Source organism: Lissotriton helveticus, chromosome 5_1 (assembly GCF_964261635.1).
Source record: "Lissotriton helveticus chromosome 5_1, aLisHel1.1, whole genome shotgun sequence".
Classification (NCBI taxonomy): domain Eukaryota; kingdom Metazoa; phylum Chordata; class Amphibia; order Caudata; family Salamandridae; genus Lissotriton; species Lissotriton helveticus.
In genome coordinates this window covers 118,179,862-118,193,404 of record NC_136065.1, presented here as the reverse complement: position 1 = coordinate 118,193,404, position 13,543 = coordinate 118,179,862, and the positions used below count along the sequence as shown (strand labels likewise).

The following is a 13,543-nucleotide window of genomic DNA, read 5'->3' as shown; positions in this document are numbered from 1 at the left end:
TAGCTAGGAGACCTACTAATAATCAGTGTTTTCTAATGACCGTCTGTGCTGTACTCTGCAATCTCTAAGTAACAAGACCACTGTTTCCTGTTGGCCCTTTAAATTCAGCAGTGCCTAATGCACGTCGTGGCTGTATGGCAAAAGAGATGGAAGATACCAAAACAATGGAAAAAGGGGGTTAGGCTGCCCAGGGCACAATTTTCCTAATATTCTTCTCTGTGTCAGTGTTTGTGTACTCTTCAGTGCTGTCCTCTAAAGCCCTGCCTTTGCTTGTGGTAGCTGGCCAATTATCATTTTCCCATGCCATCAGCCATCAGGCCGCTTTGTCCGGACTCGAAGTACTCCATTTAATAAACTTTTCTTTGTTTTCTGGGTAAGGATATTAAGCAGATTTTTAAACCTGCTGGTGAGTGTTTTTGGGAATTACAAACGTGTAACAGCCTAGTTGTGTTGTAAAGTGCCCTAATGCTCTTGGTAACAGGTAACAGGTTTGAGCTATGAAAAAAAGCATTTGCAATTCAATAGATATCGCATTTACGCGAGATTAAGCTATTGGCATTGTAATTGAGAATGCCTTTTATTTATGTTTTAAAAAACGAGAACCAAAATAAAATGCATCATTTGCAATGTCAATAGCTCAAACTCGCGTAAATGCAAAACCTATGGCATTGCAAATGCTTGTTTTCAAGTGCTGACGGCAGTAGATTCAATCTACGTGGGAAAGATACAAGTTTTCTATCTTTGATTATCTAATTTGTTGATAAGTCAGGCAGAGGTGTGGAGCAGCGGCCAGGGCGAGTGGGAGAGGTGTGGCGCAGCGGACAGGGTGACTGACGCCAGGCGCTGGGGATCACGGTTCGATCACCGGCGACAGGGATCTGCCCAGCACCATGTGACTCTGGGCAATAGCTTGCTTAATCTTCCCGACGGCCTCCAGCGCCGGGAAACCTACGGGTAGCTGTGCGCTTTACAAAATACAGGATTATTATTATCCACCGTATTTAATATTGTTCTAGTAAATAAGTCAACAGTGAACCAATGATGCTTGATAGTTAAATAGTCTTGGTTCCTTACTGGCACTTTGAGTATCCCTTGTGTTCGTTTACTAGCTGAAGTCAAGACACTGTCCCCATTCATAGACAAATTATCACATTAATGAGGAATTTGTCTTGAAAATATGCCTGAAATTGGCATTACAATCGAAAGCGTGAGCTGCTTGCATGGATGTACGACGTTACAACGTGTACTTTTACAACGCGTGCCGTTACTACGTAATTTTTACAACGCAAGTCGTTACAACGACTTGCGTTGGGGGGCGCAGGATAGTAAATATTTTAATTTACTATTCCAACTCCATTCCCCGTGGATAGTAGGGAAGGAGTTGGATAGTAAATTAAACTATTTACTATCCTAGAGCGCCCCCCAGCGCAAGTCGTTGTAACGACTTGCGTTGTAAAAGTTGTGTGGTAACAGTACCGCGTTGTAAAACCTTTGTTGTAAAGGTTGTCCCCCGCTTGCATTCCATTAAAGGCTGCCATTTGGTAATATCATGATATATACACATCGTTGTCCGAGTTTACAATTTTCTGATAGCATATCATACCAGGAAAGGGGAAGTTAAGCAATGTGATCCTCATGATTAAAGTTAACTCAGTGAGAAGACTTGAGAAGAAGTACCAGGTATAATATATCTAATGGGTTTCATAAATAGTTTTTAAATTCAGACCCTGGAGAATCAAACAAGTCTTGCTATTTTGTTTATCATCACAGGTCACACCTGAAAGGTGCATAATGTGTGTAAATCTGTGAAAAAATTGGTTTGTATATTCGTTTGTCACTACATTGTTTTTCATTTCCTGTTTGTGCTGCCACTTTATCCGTACACAAGGATGTTTGCATGCCTTAAACAACGTTTTCTCCTCCTTTCGAGAGACCCACTGTACAGGTTGATGAGCAGTTGTTTGAGCTAGAGTTACTGGTGTTGGTGGACCACTGTCAAGGTGCTTGTGATAGAAAGTTTCCAAACAGGGAATGATCGTTTTTCAGCTCTTCAGTCCTTCTGATTAGGGACATACTGTACCTCCAGAGTGTTGTGTCCCTAATTAAGGATTCTTTTGGTAACTTTGGTTGCTTGGCTTCTCTGCAGTGATGGAGAATTGCAACTTCTCCAGGGACCCTCCGCCAACCTCCGTAGGCTTTTAAAACAGTGTGAACCGAAATCTGTATCACTTCCCTGGGGTTGACGATCATTTTCTCGCTATCAGGGGTCCTGGGCTCCCTGTAAACATGCTGCAAGAGGTTAACTCCAGGTATTGCACTCCATGCTGATACATTCAAAGTTGGGTCTACCACATTGTTGGGGAAGATGTGGTTTTCAAATAAAAATATACCAGTATTTGGATATTGCTTATTGAGATAATCCATCATATCTGCCCAATTGGGGTGCTTTTTGGGGATAATAATTTCATCCAAGTCATTGATTACCACATACTTGCTGCTGTACATATTTCTGTAGACGCAGTCATTAAGGGTTGCCAATTGTCCATAATAGCCCAAATCTCTTGGGTAAGGATCCATTGAAAAATGCCAGTTTGTAGAGACATCAAGATACAAGTCAATTGGCCAAGGTATCACCTCAACAGTACCTTCAGAGATGTAATGCTGTAAGACTCTCTCTACCAGCAAGCTGCAGCTATGTTTATAGATCATCACTTTCTGGGCACCAAGCAGTTTGTACATCTCTATGGCTTGAATGATTTGTAAAACATTGGTCGAATTTCCAAACATAGTGGAAATACAGACCGTCAAGTTTGAAGTTATTGTATTTGGCCCGCGGTTTCTTATCTCAAATACAGGGAGCTTGGCAATGTCTCCTTTGTTGGACCAGTGAATTGACACATATTTTGGGTTGCAGTGGATGATTTGTGGGCAAAGCAGATGTGCTATGACATAGGGGAATCCAAAATCATGGGCAAGAAAATCGATAACCGCCTTCTTTACAGCCATATAGCCCTTAATGTTACTGCAGTTGGACCAACAGTAGAGTTCTTTCACTTCCTGCCGATGAACAATGGCGACCACCCGTGCAGAGTAATTTTCTCGTTTATCGTAATAGGCTCCGATTATGAAGGTTCGGTTGTCACTCAGGGGTGTAATACCTTGATTGGTATGTTCTTGTACTGTGTTTTTTGGAACAATGGAAAGGTTTTCTAGCACATAGTGTATCACAGAAGTTTGAAATATGGCTGCCAGTAAACAGCACACCCGCCATTTTCTTAACAAAGACATTTCCAAATAGCGTATTTTTTTGTGCAGCAGCCTCCATGTACCTGGAATCAAAATAAAGGTATATGGTTTAATAGCACAGTTAAAAGTATTGTTCAATGAAAGGTAAAACAGGTAAACTAATTCATTCTTGATTTACCGCTTCTAATCACTGTATTGTGGATGATGATGCAAGCGTTATGTAAACACAACTCGGTCAATAATTAGTATCTCTGCCAAGCACAGGTTTGAACCAACATGACAATCCTTGGCAGAAAAAAACAGACAGGTTAAAACCAATTCACCCCATCAACTTGCCTTGGGATAATGGTTATCGGGCACTGTTTTTTAGGGGCTTTATTTCAAGCAACTTTAATTGCAGAATAAATTAAACCAAACAATTGCACAAATAAGTACAACTTTACTAAAAGCATAAGTAGAAATATATTAACAGCCAAGAATCAGTCACAATCGACCACCTGGGACATTTTATTCCTAAACCTGGACCCAGAGATATGGTTGATTGTAGGGGGTGATTTTAATTGCCATTTCAAACCCCTCATCAACCTGAATCATTCAGTTTCTGCTGAAGAAGACCTTTACTGGTCTATACCCGATCCCCTGACTACCCCTACCAAAGTATGGTCACCACTGGTAATGCAGCTCAACTCACATACCCTAGCTCTTTCACTCAGGGCATGTAATGGAAGAACTGCATCCGACCAGCCAAGTCAGCACACTTTTAACAGAACAGGCCAATCCTCCCTAATTGATTACATCATGGTGGAAAGGAGATTCTGGGATAAGGTCCTTGATTTTTGTATCATGCAGAGGCAGGACAGCGAACACAATGCCCTGAATTTGACCCCCTGTATCCTTTTCAGGTCGAGTCTACAGCGCTGCAGGATGATCTGATGTATGTACTTTGTGGGCTCTGGAGTATTGCCGCTGACCGGGAAACATCCTTTACAACGAAACTTTTACCACGCAGTGCTGTTACAACGCAAGTATTACAACGAAAACCTTTACAACGCATTACACTAGGGGGGCGCTCTAGGATAGGGAATAGTTTTAATTTACTATCCAACACCTTCCCTAGTGTCGACGGGGACTGGAGTTGGAATAGTAAATTAAACTATTCACTATCCAGCACCCCCAAGTGTAATGCGTTGTAAAGGTTTGTGTTGTAATACTTGCGTTGTAACAGCATGCGTGGTAAAAGCATGCGTTGTAACGTCATACATCCCCGCAGAACTTCTCAGTGCAGGAAGAAGCTGCTGATGGCCATCAAAAGCAATCACTTTGTGAAATAGCCTCAGCTGGTACAAGCACCCAAAGGAGGGACAACTCAGAGGAATGGACCAATAGAAAGTCATCATGTCGGAATGGTACAAGAAAAAACCTATGGCAATTGGTCTGTGTGACAAAAGCCCACTGAAGAGATACACAGGGTCTAGCAGACAGCGCCAGCGCTGTTGAGGCTTCAACAAATAAAATGTTACCTCAATGACAAAAATCCAATCAGTAGAACCAGTTCAGTTTTAATGTTTTAGGTACGTTTAGCATCTAAACGCACAAAGGGCCACTCATGGTCATTTGGAGGTGCTAGACCAAGGGACAATCATAAGTTCAGGCTGATCATGATGGCGAGCGAGCCAGACACAGGGACTAGGTTAGTCCCACTGAAAACGTTACCATCTCAAAGTCCAATGCAAAGAGCCCAGTTCGTAGTGGAGGATGCCTTGTGGTGCAGGGAGAGTGTTGCAGATGACTACTGCTGCAACGCGAAAAGCAGGCCTGGCATCACAGATGGTTGTAATGGTTACATGGAGATCCAGTCAAGCGTTGCAGACGGTTGTTGGTGGAGCTTCAGTTAGAGGTTACACAGGCTGTCAAAGCTGTAGAGGAAAGTGCAGATCTCATGTTGCAAGTTGTCACTGGTGGTCACTGTAGCGCTCAGAGTCAGTTCACTAGAGTTTCAATTTGGCGGACACTACAGGCGGCAGAGTCTTGGTGCACGCCGGCTGATTCACAGTCATGGAGAGCCCAAAACTTCAGAATTCCCCTTTGTTCATAGAGGAGTGCACTCCGATGCCATCCAAGGGTCCTGAGGAGGCACCCCCATTTCTTTTAGTCGTGTCCCTTTCCTGACTAATGAACTCCTCCCTCTCACAGAATAAGAGATATTTTTAAATCACTTTTAATGACTGCTACTTCCCAGACAGTCTCCCTCCTGGTTGAGGATGGTTAATCATTTGGAGAACAAACCCTCAAGAGATAATGCCTCAATGATAATACTATCCATCCTACTGCGAATGTGTGGTTGAGGGTCTCCAAAACAATCTGCTTGAGACTCTGGATTGTTGACACAAGTGATTCATTCCGCTTCAATGACAAGATTGCACCTTTGGAAGCTGAATAAATCTCTCATTCTTGTCTTTTTGAGCCACATTAAGGGTGCCCTACACCACCATCCTTCGTGGGCCACAAATTGCCAAATGACAAATGAGTGGTATAATTTGGACCACTCAGCCACCGGCCAGTCTGACAGACATCAGGCCCTGCAGCTGGTCGGACCACTATCTGATCAGATTCTTGGTCCCTTTGGCTAGGCGGCCGATGCAACCACCCCCGGAATGGAGGGTAGTACGAAGGTGGAGCAAAATTGAGGCAGGCAGCCTAGGGGATGAGTTGAGAGGAAACCCACCTAGGAGGACACAGCCTGATGAGTTTGATCAGGAAATTGAGGGGTATATTATCAAGGAGGGCGAAATGAAATTTCCGCCGCTTTAGCGGTCATTTTCGGCCGCTAAGCGGCGATAATTTCATTGCCCTACTAGCAAGCTGTCGCTAACAGCAGTTAGCGACAGTTTATAGGCGATAGCGAGTGCTTTGGGGCCCGCTTTGCATGTCAGCGACATTTATCGCTAATGTCATGCAAAGTGGGTGTACCCAACCTGTTAGCGACTGAAAGCAGTCGCTAATATCGCTATCGCCTATTAGCAAGCCAGGCGTAGCGATATAAAAATGCGCGAAGCGCGAATATCGCCAAAAACGAACGCCTGCTCAGAACAGTTCTTACCAATTATATCCAATGGGAGGTGGATGTTCTGGCTAAGTCCCGATTGGCGATAATAGCTGGTTGTATGTACTTTGAAGATAGTTTTCTGGCATTATAGTCTAAGTAATTAAATAAAAACAAACATCAGTATGATGAAATGCTCTGTCAACAGGTATTCTGGCCCACAAACACAGAAGATCTGTTCAATATTCAATGTTCCTACTCCGTATGGAACAGAGGGGAAAATATTTTACTTCTTTGTATGTGTACTAGACATGAAGTGACCTTTAAGGGTGAGCACTCATGGTAGGCTTGTGTGTTCCCTTGTCATTCCACACATTATTAAGAGGATCATTTTCTTTAATCTTAGAGTCAAATCTGGGTCTCCTGTGCAGAGGGTATTGCCACATCCATACTTGAAAAGATGAAGTTGTGTTTGGTGGTTGTGCACAGGACAGAGTTGGTCCCATGCCGATTGTTTTTTCTATGCAATGTGAGTTTTGAAGAATGGGTCAGAGTCAATAATGAAGGTGAGGCATTTTGCTTTGGTGCTTCGTCAAGGGGAGAATCTGTCCAGATACATGCGTTTGAGTCACTCTTGGACATTGACTTCTTTGTGGTCATTTGCAGGGAGGATTGATTCAGTTTGGTAGGGTACACCTTCAGTAAGGAATTTGAAATCCATTTGTCAGTGATAGGCGTTTTCTGATAAGGCCTTTTTTGTAGACCTTTAGGTACAGTTGAGTATTACTGCCATACTGATGAATTCTTGATTCTATGGATGATGAGATTTGTGAGGTGCTTCTTGTACAGAAAGAAAATAACTCAAGAGACAATGATGTGGAGAGAAACACAACAAGTTACAGGAGTGAGATGTATTTATTGAAAATGTAGTAAGAAAAATTTGAAAGGGGGCAGAGCTCCAATGTGAACGAATATGGTGACTTCCTTGTGAAACACCCAAGCCTGGGGCTCTCTATGGCCTTTTCCATGACCCAAGGGGGTTTTCCTTCCCTGCCCAGGGTACCCCTCTGTCCAGAAGACCCTGATCTGTCCCCAGACTGTTGCCCTGTGTGGCAGGATAACAGTGAGGAGTGTTCAAGGAGCGTGCTGTTCCGCCAGTGACACGTGTAGGCTCTCGCCAGCCTGTACAGCACTGTGTCCTCGCTGACACCAGCTTCTACAACCCTTCAGCCGGTACTACGACATATACAAGATCCTGTCTTACCCTCTTGATGGACCACTACTGGTAACCCAGGAGGTGCTGGTGCTGCCATAGGGCCATATCTGGAAGTCCACCTCCCGGGCCGGGAGTGTTATTCAGGGGCACTGCCATCTTGGGTTGGGCAGGCTAGAGAGGTGCTGATGCTGTCAGGTGTCTCTTACCAGTAAACCGCCTCACGAGTGTGTCCATGTGATATTCTGCCTCTACCCCACCCCCTTCTGTGCACCTGAATCTCTGTAGGGCCCAAGGCATATCCACCCAATTCACGGACCCTAAATGGCCCCAAGCGCAAACGGTTCATAAAATCGATGGCCTTGAAATGTGAGTGACTGAAACCATGACATAGAGTGTTCAAGTTCAAGTTCAAAAATTTGTATAGCGCGCTACTCACCCAGAGGGTCTCAAGGCGCTTGAGGGAGGGGGGGTACTTTACTTATCGAATATCCAAGTTTTTAGTTGCTTTCTGAAGGAGAGGTGGTTCTGTGTGAGTCGGAGGTGGGGGGGGAATTCCAGGTTTTGGCCGCTAAGTAGGAGAAGGATCTTCCCCCCATGGTGGATCTATGGATGCGCGGAATTGCGGCGAGGGCTTGATTGGACGATCGTAGTTGGCGGGTGGGGGTGTAAAAGGACAGGCGCGTGTTGAGGCATTCGGGTCCTAGGTCGTAGAGGGCTTTGTGTGCGTGGGTGAGGAGACGGAACGTTATTCTCTTGTTGACGGGGAGCCAGTGGAGGTCTTTCAGGTGGCCGGAAATGTGAGCTTGGCGGGGGATGTCCAGTATGAGTCTGGCTGAGGCGTTTTGGATGTGTTGGAGTTTTTTCTGTACTTTGGCTGTGATTCCGGCGTAGAGGGTGTTTCCGTAATCCAGTCTACTTGTGACCAGTGCGTGGGTGACCGTTTTTCTTGTTTCGGTGGGGATCCAACAGAAGATTTTTTTGAGCATGCGTAGAATGTTGAAGCATGATGAAGATACGGCGTTGACTTGTCTGGTCATCGAGAGGGAGGAGTCCAGGATGAAGCCTAGGTTACGTGCGTGGTCCGTTGGTATGGGTGCGGTTCCCAGGGCCGGTGGCCACCATGAGTCGTCCCAAGCAGAGGGGGATGAGCCTAAGATGAGGACTTCCGTTTTGTCCGAGTTCAGTTTTAAACGGCTGTTTTTCATCCACTCGGCTACATCTTTCATTCCTTCGTGTAAGTTGGTTTTGGCGGTGTTTGGGTCTTTAGTGAGGGAGAGGATCAGCTGGGTGTCGTCGGCGTAGGAGATGATGTTGAGGTTGTGTTGGCGCGCGATGGATGCGAGGGGACTCATGTATACGTTGAAGAGGGTAGGACTGAGTGATGATCCTTGTGGTACACCGCAGATGACTTCGGTGGCCTCTGATCTGAAAGGGGGGAGGCGGACTCTCTGGGTTCTTCCGGCGAGGAATGAGGTGATCCAGTCCAATGCTTTTCCTTGTATTCCAACGTTGCTGAGGCGTTGTATGAGGGTGCTATGACAGACTGTGTCGAAGGCTGCGGAGAGGTCAAGTAGGATGAGGGCAACTGTTTCTCCGTTGTCCAGTAATGTTCGAATGTCATCTGTTGCTGCGATGAGGGCGGTCTCGGTGCTGTGTTTGGCTCGGAAGCCGGACTGTGAGGGGTCGAGGGATTTGTTGGATTCGATGAAGGCGGCGAGCTGACTGTTGACGGCTTTCTCAATGACTTTGGCCGGGAATGGGAGGAGCGAGATGGGGCGGTAGTTCTTAAGTTCAGTGGGGTCTGCTGTGGGTTTCTTCAGAAGGGCACTGAGTTCGGCATGTTTCCAGCTTTCCGGGAAAGTAGCGGAGTTGAGGGAGCAGTTGATGACGTCTCGGAGATGGGGTGCGATAATGGAGTCTGCTTTGTTGAAAATGTGGTGGGGACATGGGTCGGTTGGCGATCCTGAGTGGATGGAGTTCATCAGGCGGATGGTGTCTTCAGTGGTGCTTGTGTTCCAGGTGCAGAGGTTGTTGGAGGGGGGTTTTGGTTCGGAGGTGGGTGGAGTGGACTGGTTTTCAAAGCTGTTATGTATGTCGGCGATTTTGTTGTGGAAGAATGAGGCTAGGGAGTCGCAGAGGTCTTGGGAGGGAGTGATGTCGTTGGTGCCGGCGGTGGGGTTGGTAAATTCTTTGACGATGTTGAATAGTTCCTTGCTGTTGTGGGCGTTGTTGTCCAGTCGATCCTTGAATGCTGATTTCTTGGTGGATCGGATCAGTTGGTGGTGTTTGCGGGTGGCGTTCTTGAAGGTGGTCAGGTTTTCAGTGGTAGGGTTTTTTCTCCAGGCTTTCTCGAGGGTGCGACAGAGCTTTTTGGATTTCTTAATGTCATCGTTGAACCAGGGGGCTTTTTTGCTGTTTTGCTTGATTTGATGTTTTTTAAAGGGTGCTAATTCGTCAGCGCTGTGGGTGATCCATTGTGTGAGGTTGGTGGCTGTTTGGTTTGGGTCTGATGATTTGGCAGGAGGGTTTTGGTGAAGTGATGCGAAGAGCTGGTCGGTGGTAATTTTGTTCCAGTTTCTGCGGGGGATTGGTTGTGGGTGGTTGTGGGTCGTAGTCTTTTTGTAGTTGAAGTGAACGCAGCTGTGGTCTGTCCAATGGAGAGCTGTGGTGTGATTGAAGGAGATGTGCTTGCTGGAGGTGAAGATTGGGTCGAGCGTGTGCCCGGCATTGTGGGTGGGGGTATCCACAAGTTGTTTGAGTCCGAGATTGGCGAGGTTGTCCAGAAGGGTGGTGGTGTTGCTGTCGTTGTTCTTTTCCAGGTGGAAGTTGAGGTCTCCCAGTAGAATGTAGTCCTCGGAGGGGAGGGCGTGTGGGCTGATGAAGTCAGTGATGTCTTCACGGAATTGTGTGCGGGGTCCTGGTGTTTCTGTAGATGAGGGTGCCTCTGAGGGTGGTCTTGGGGTCGGTGTGTATCTGGAAGTGAAGGTGTTCGGCGGCTGCGAGGTTATCGTCGGAACTGGTCGTGATGCGGATGGTGTTCTTATGAATGATGGCGATGCCTCCTCCTGTTTGGTTGGTGCGGTCCTTTCGGATGATCTTGTAGCCGTCCGGGATGGCTATGGTGATGTCGGGAGCTGATGAGGTGTTCATCCAGGTTTCCGTAAGGAAGGTGACATCCGGCGATGTAGTGTCGAGTAGGTTCCAAAGGTCAATGGCGTGTCTGTGGACCGAACGGGTGTTGAGCAGGATGCATTTCAGGTGTTTAGTGTCGGAGCTCTGATTGGAGTTAGTGGATTTGGTGTGGGTCCTGATGCAGTCGAACTTGCAGGAGCGGCAGGTGAAGGGTCCATGGGTGTGACCTGGGGCGGCTTGGTAGCAGGTTGGGGGTAGGCCGGGGTTAAGTGCTGAGAGGGTAGCTGCGTCGTATGTTAGGTGGGCGGAGTGGGTCTTGCGGCGGCCAGGGTGTCTGGTGCTGGGCGCGGTCCAGGCGCGGACGGGCGTAGACGGGCTTACCTTTGGCGCACCTTCGGCGCGCATGGGGCGCGTCCGCTGCGCGTGAACGCTGCGCGCAAAAGCATCTGTCATAAGTGGATAGTGGAGGGGGAGGGGCGAGGGAGGAGCAGCTGGGAGGCGGGAGCGGGGTGGAGAGCTGGGCTGGGAGGCACAACAACAAACAACAAAATGGCAGCAAGCCAAAAGCCTAACACAATGAGATTGGGGCACAACCTGAATAATGACTAGGAAATGGGCAATGGCACCAGCACAATCAGGCACAAATCGATTAAGCAGGCAAAGGCAGCAAAGTGCAAATGATTAATAATTAATGCGCACTTTGGCAGTATAGCGCTATGATAAATTTAATCAGCAATATAGCGCTACGATAAATTTAAACAGCAATCAGGCACAAATAAAAGCAGAAGTAATGCGAGCTATGCTCTATTGATTTCACAAGCAAAGAGCAATCTGGCAGTATAGCGCTACGATACCAGATTCCAGGTCAGAGCAGGGAGCAGCGTGAGTAGCGACCGCTTCTGAGGAGCTCAGGATGGTCACAGCGCTTGAACAGGACGGTGGAGCCTAACTTTCAGTGGGAGGGAGGAGCAGCTGGGAGGCGGGAGCGGGGTGGAGAGCTGGGCTGGGAGGCACAACAACAAACAACAAGATGGCAGCAAGCCAAAAGCCTAACACGACGAGATTGGGGCACAACCTGAATAATGGCTAGGAAATGGGCAATGGCACCAGCACAATCAGGCACAAATCGATTAAGCAGGCAAAGGCAGCAAAGCGCAATTGATTAATAATTAATGCGCACTTTGGCAGTATAGCGCTATGATAAATTTAATCAGCAATATAGCGCTACAATAAATTTAAACAGTAATCAGGCACAAATAAAAGCAGAAGTAATGCGAGCTATGCGCTATTGTTTTCACAAGCAAAGAGCAATCTGGCAGTATAGCGCTACGATACCAGATTCCAGGTCAGAGCAGGGAGCAAGGTGAGGAGCGACCGCTTCTGAGGAGCTCAGGACGGTCACTGATGTGTGGAACTTTGAACACACAGAAGCAATTGATGGACCTTGAAGACCACTGCCGCAGGAATAATTCCTGTATTTTTGGAGTCGCTGAGTTTGAAAACACTCACGATGTCCCAACATTCCTCCAGACATTTCTCACAGAACTCCTGGTCCTCACCTTTTCACTCCCTCTGGAACTTGAACAGGCAGATTGCACCACCTCCCAGTCCTCATCTGCTCGTCTTGGCTGCAAAAACTTCATAGACTGCTAATGGAGTTCGGCTCTCATAAACTGGTAATTGGGTGTGTTTGGAACTTAATTCTGTATCCTTTCCTGTACAAATTGAGAAGACCAAATGTGAGATGTGATGGTGACCGGACTGTGCTTCAAGATCTGATGGACGACCACTCCTCAAATGATATATGGTGTCTGCTACATCCTACGGACTGGGAAATATACATGCCTCTCTCCCGCCTATGTTTCAGAGTCTCGGTTGAACTTCTTCTGACTAACACCATGGCTATATCTATAACACGAACATGCACCATTGGCGTAAGGGCAGTCTCTGACCAGGTTCTTATCACTCTTACCCGGTACTTGCATCTGACTTTGCCCAAATCCCACATCTCACACATGGTGACAGACATGTAAAAACTCAAGTCACAGGAGAAGAAGACCAAATTGAATGCCCTTTTTGATGACTACCTGGTACTCAATACTCCCTACGACGGATTCCAAACAGGTCCTATAGGTGGCAGGGAGGGCTTACTTACACAAGATGCTGATGAGAGAAGCCGGTATTGCACAGGTCATGGCTGCCATGAGGATAAAGGTGTTGGAAACTAAAGTGAAGTCCCTCCAGGAGGATTTCTAGGACATCCTAACCCTAAACTTCTGAGGATGCTCTTGGCAAAGAAACTTGAACTCAATGAAGTTATCACACTGGAAGTGGAAAAGACACTCTCCAGCATCAGGTAGACCTCCTATGAACACAGTGAAAAGGGCGTGGGACTACCGACGATGCAACTAAAGCAGGGGGGAGCTCATTGATAATCCTAGACTCATTTGTTGGATATTACGTGAACATTTTCTATCTTCTAATCATTGCTCAATACCAGGGAAAGTCCAGTGGATACCAAGCGAAAACATGCATTCATGGCGGGCCTCCGTATCTCTACTCTCCTCCCGAATGATGGGGAGGAATTGAACTTAGACGTCTCAGAGGAGAAAGTTGCAGAGACCGTTACAACTTTGAATACGGGAGTAAGAAATTGGGTTACTGGTTGAGGGGAGTAAAACCCTCTGAAGCAGCAATCACAATTCGGTTCAAGATTAAGTCACAAGCAAACCCTAAATTAGCCTGTGCTCGTCCTCAGTTAGCTTGGCACAGAGCAGTCACTAAGAGGCAATATGTAAAGTATTTGGGCATCACTTAAAACAGGAACAAAGTGAAAACACATCACAAAAGGATCCCACAAAAGACTTAGAAAAATAGAGTAATTTTTAATAAACAAAACAGGACCT

At 46.6% G+C, this 13,543-nt stretch overlaps 1 protein-coding gene across 1 annotated transcript; it reads right to left on the bottom strand.

Moving 5' to 3' along the window:
• Nucleotides 1-1,514: 1,514 nt before the first annotated feature.
• LOC144753005 (glycosyltransferase family 92 protein F49C12.5-like) lies at nucleotides 1,515-12,279 on the bottom strand. The gene is made up of 2 exons (XM_078640812.1): nucleotides 12,197-12,279; nucleotides 1,515-3,329 (listed from the first exon to the last, which is right to left on the bottom strand). Exon 2 carries the CDS (start codon nucleotides 3,286-3,288, stop codon nucleotides 1,996-1,998), a length of 1,293 nt encoding a protein of 430 aa, XP_078496938.1. The 5' UTR covers nucleotides 3,289-3,329; nucleotides 12,197-12,279; the 3' UTR covers nucleotides 1,515-1,995.
• Between the last annotated feature and the right edge of the window lie 1,264 nt (nucleotides 12,280-13,543).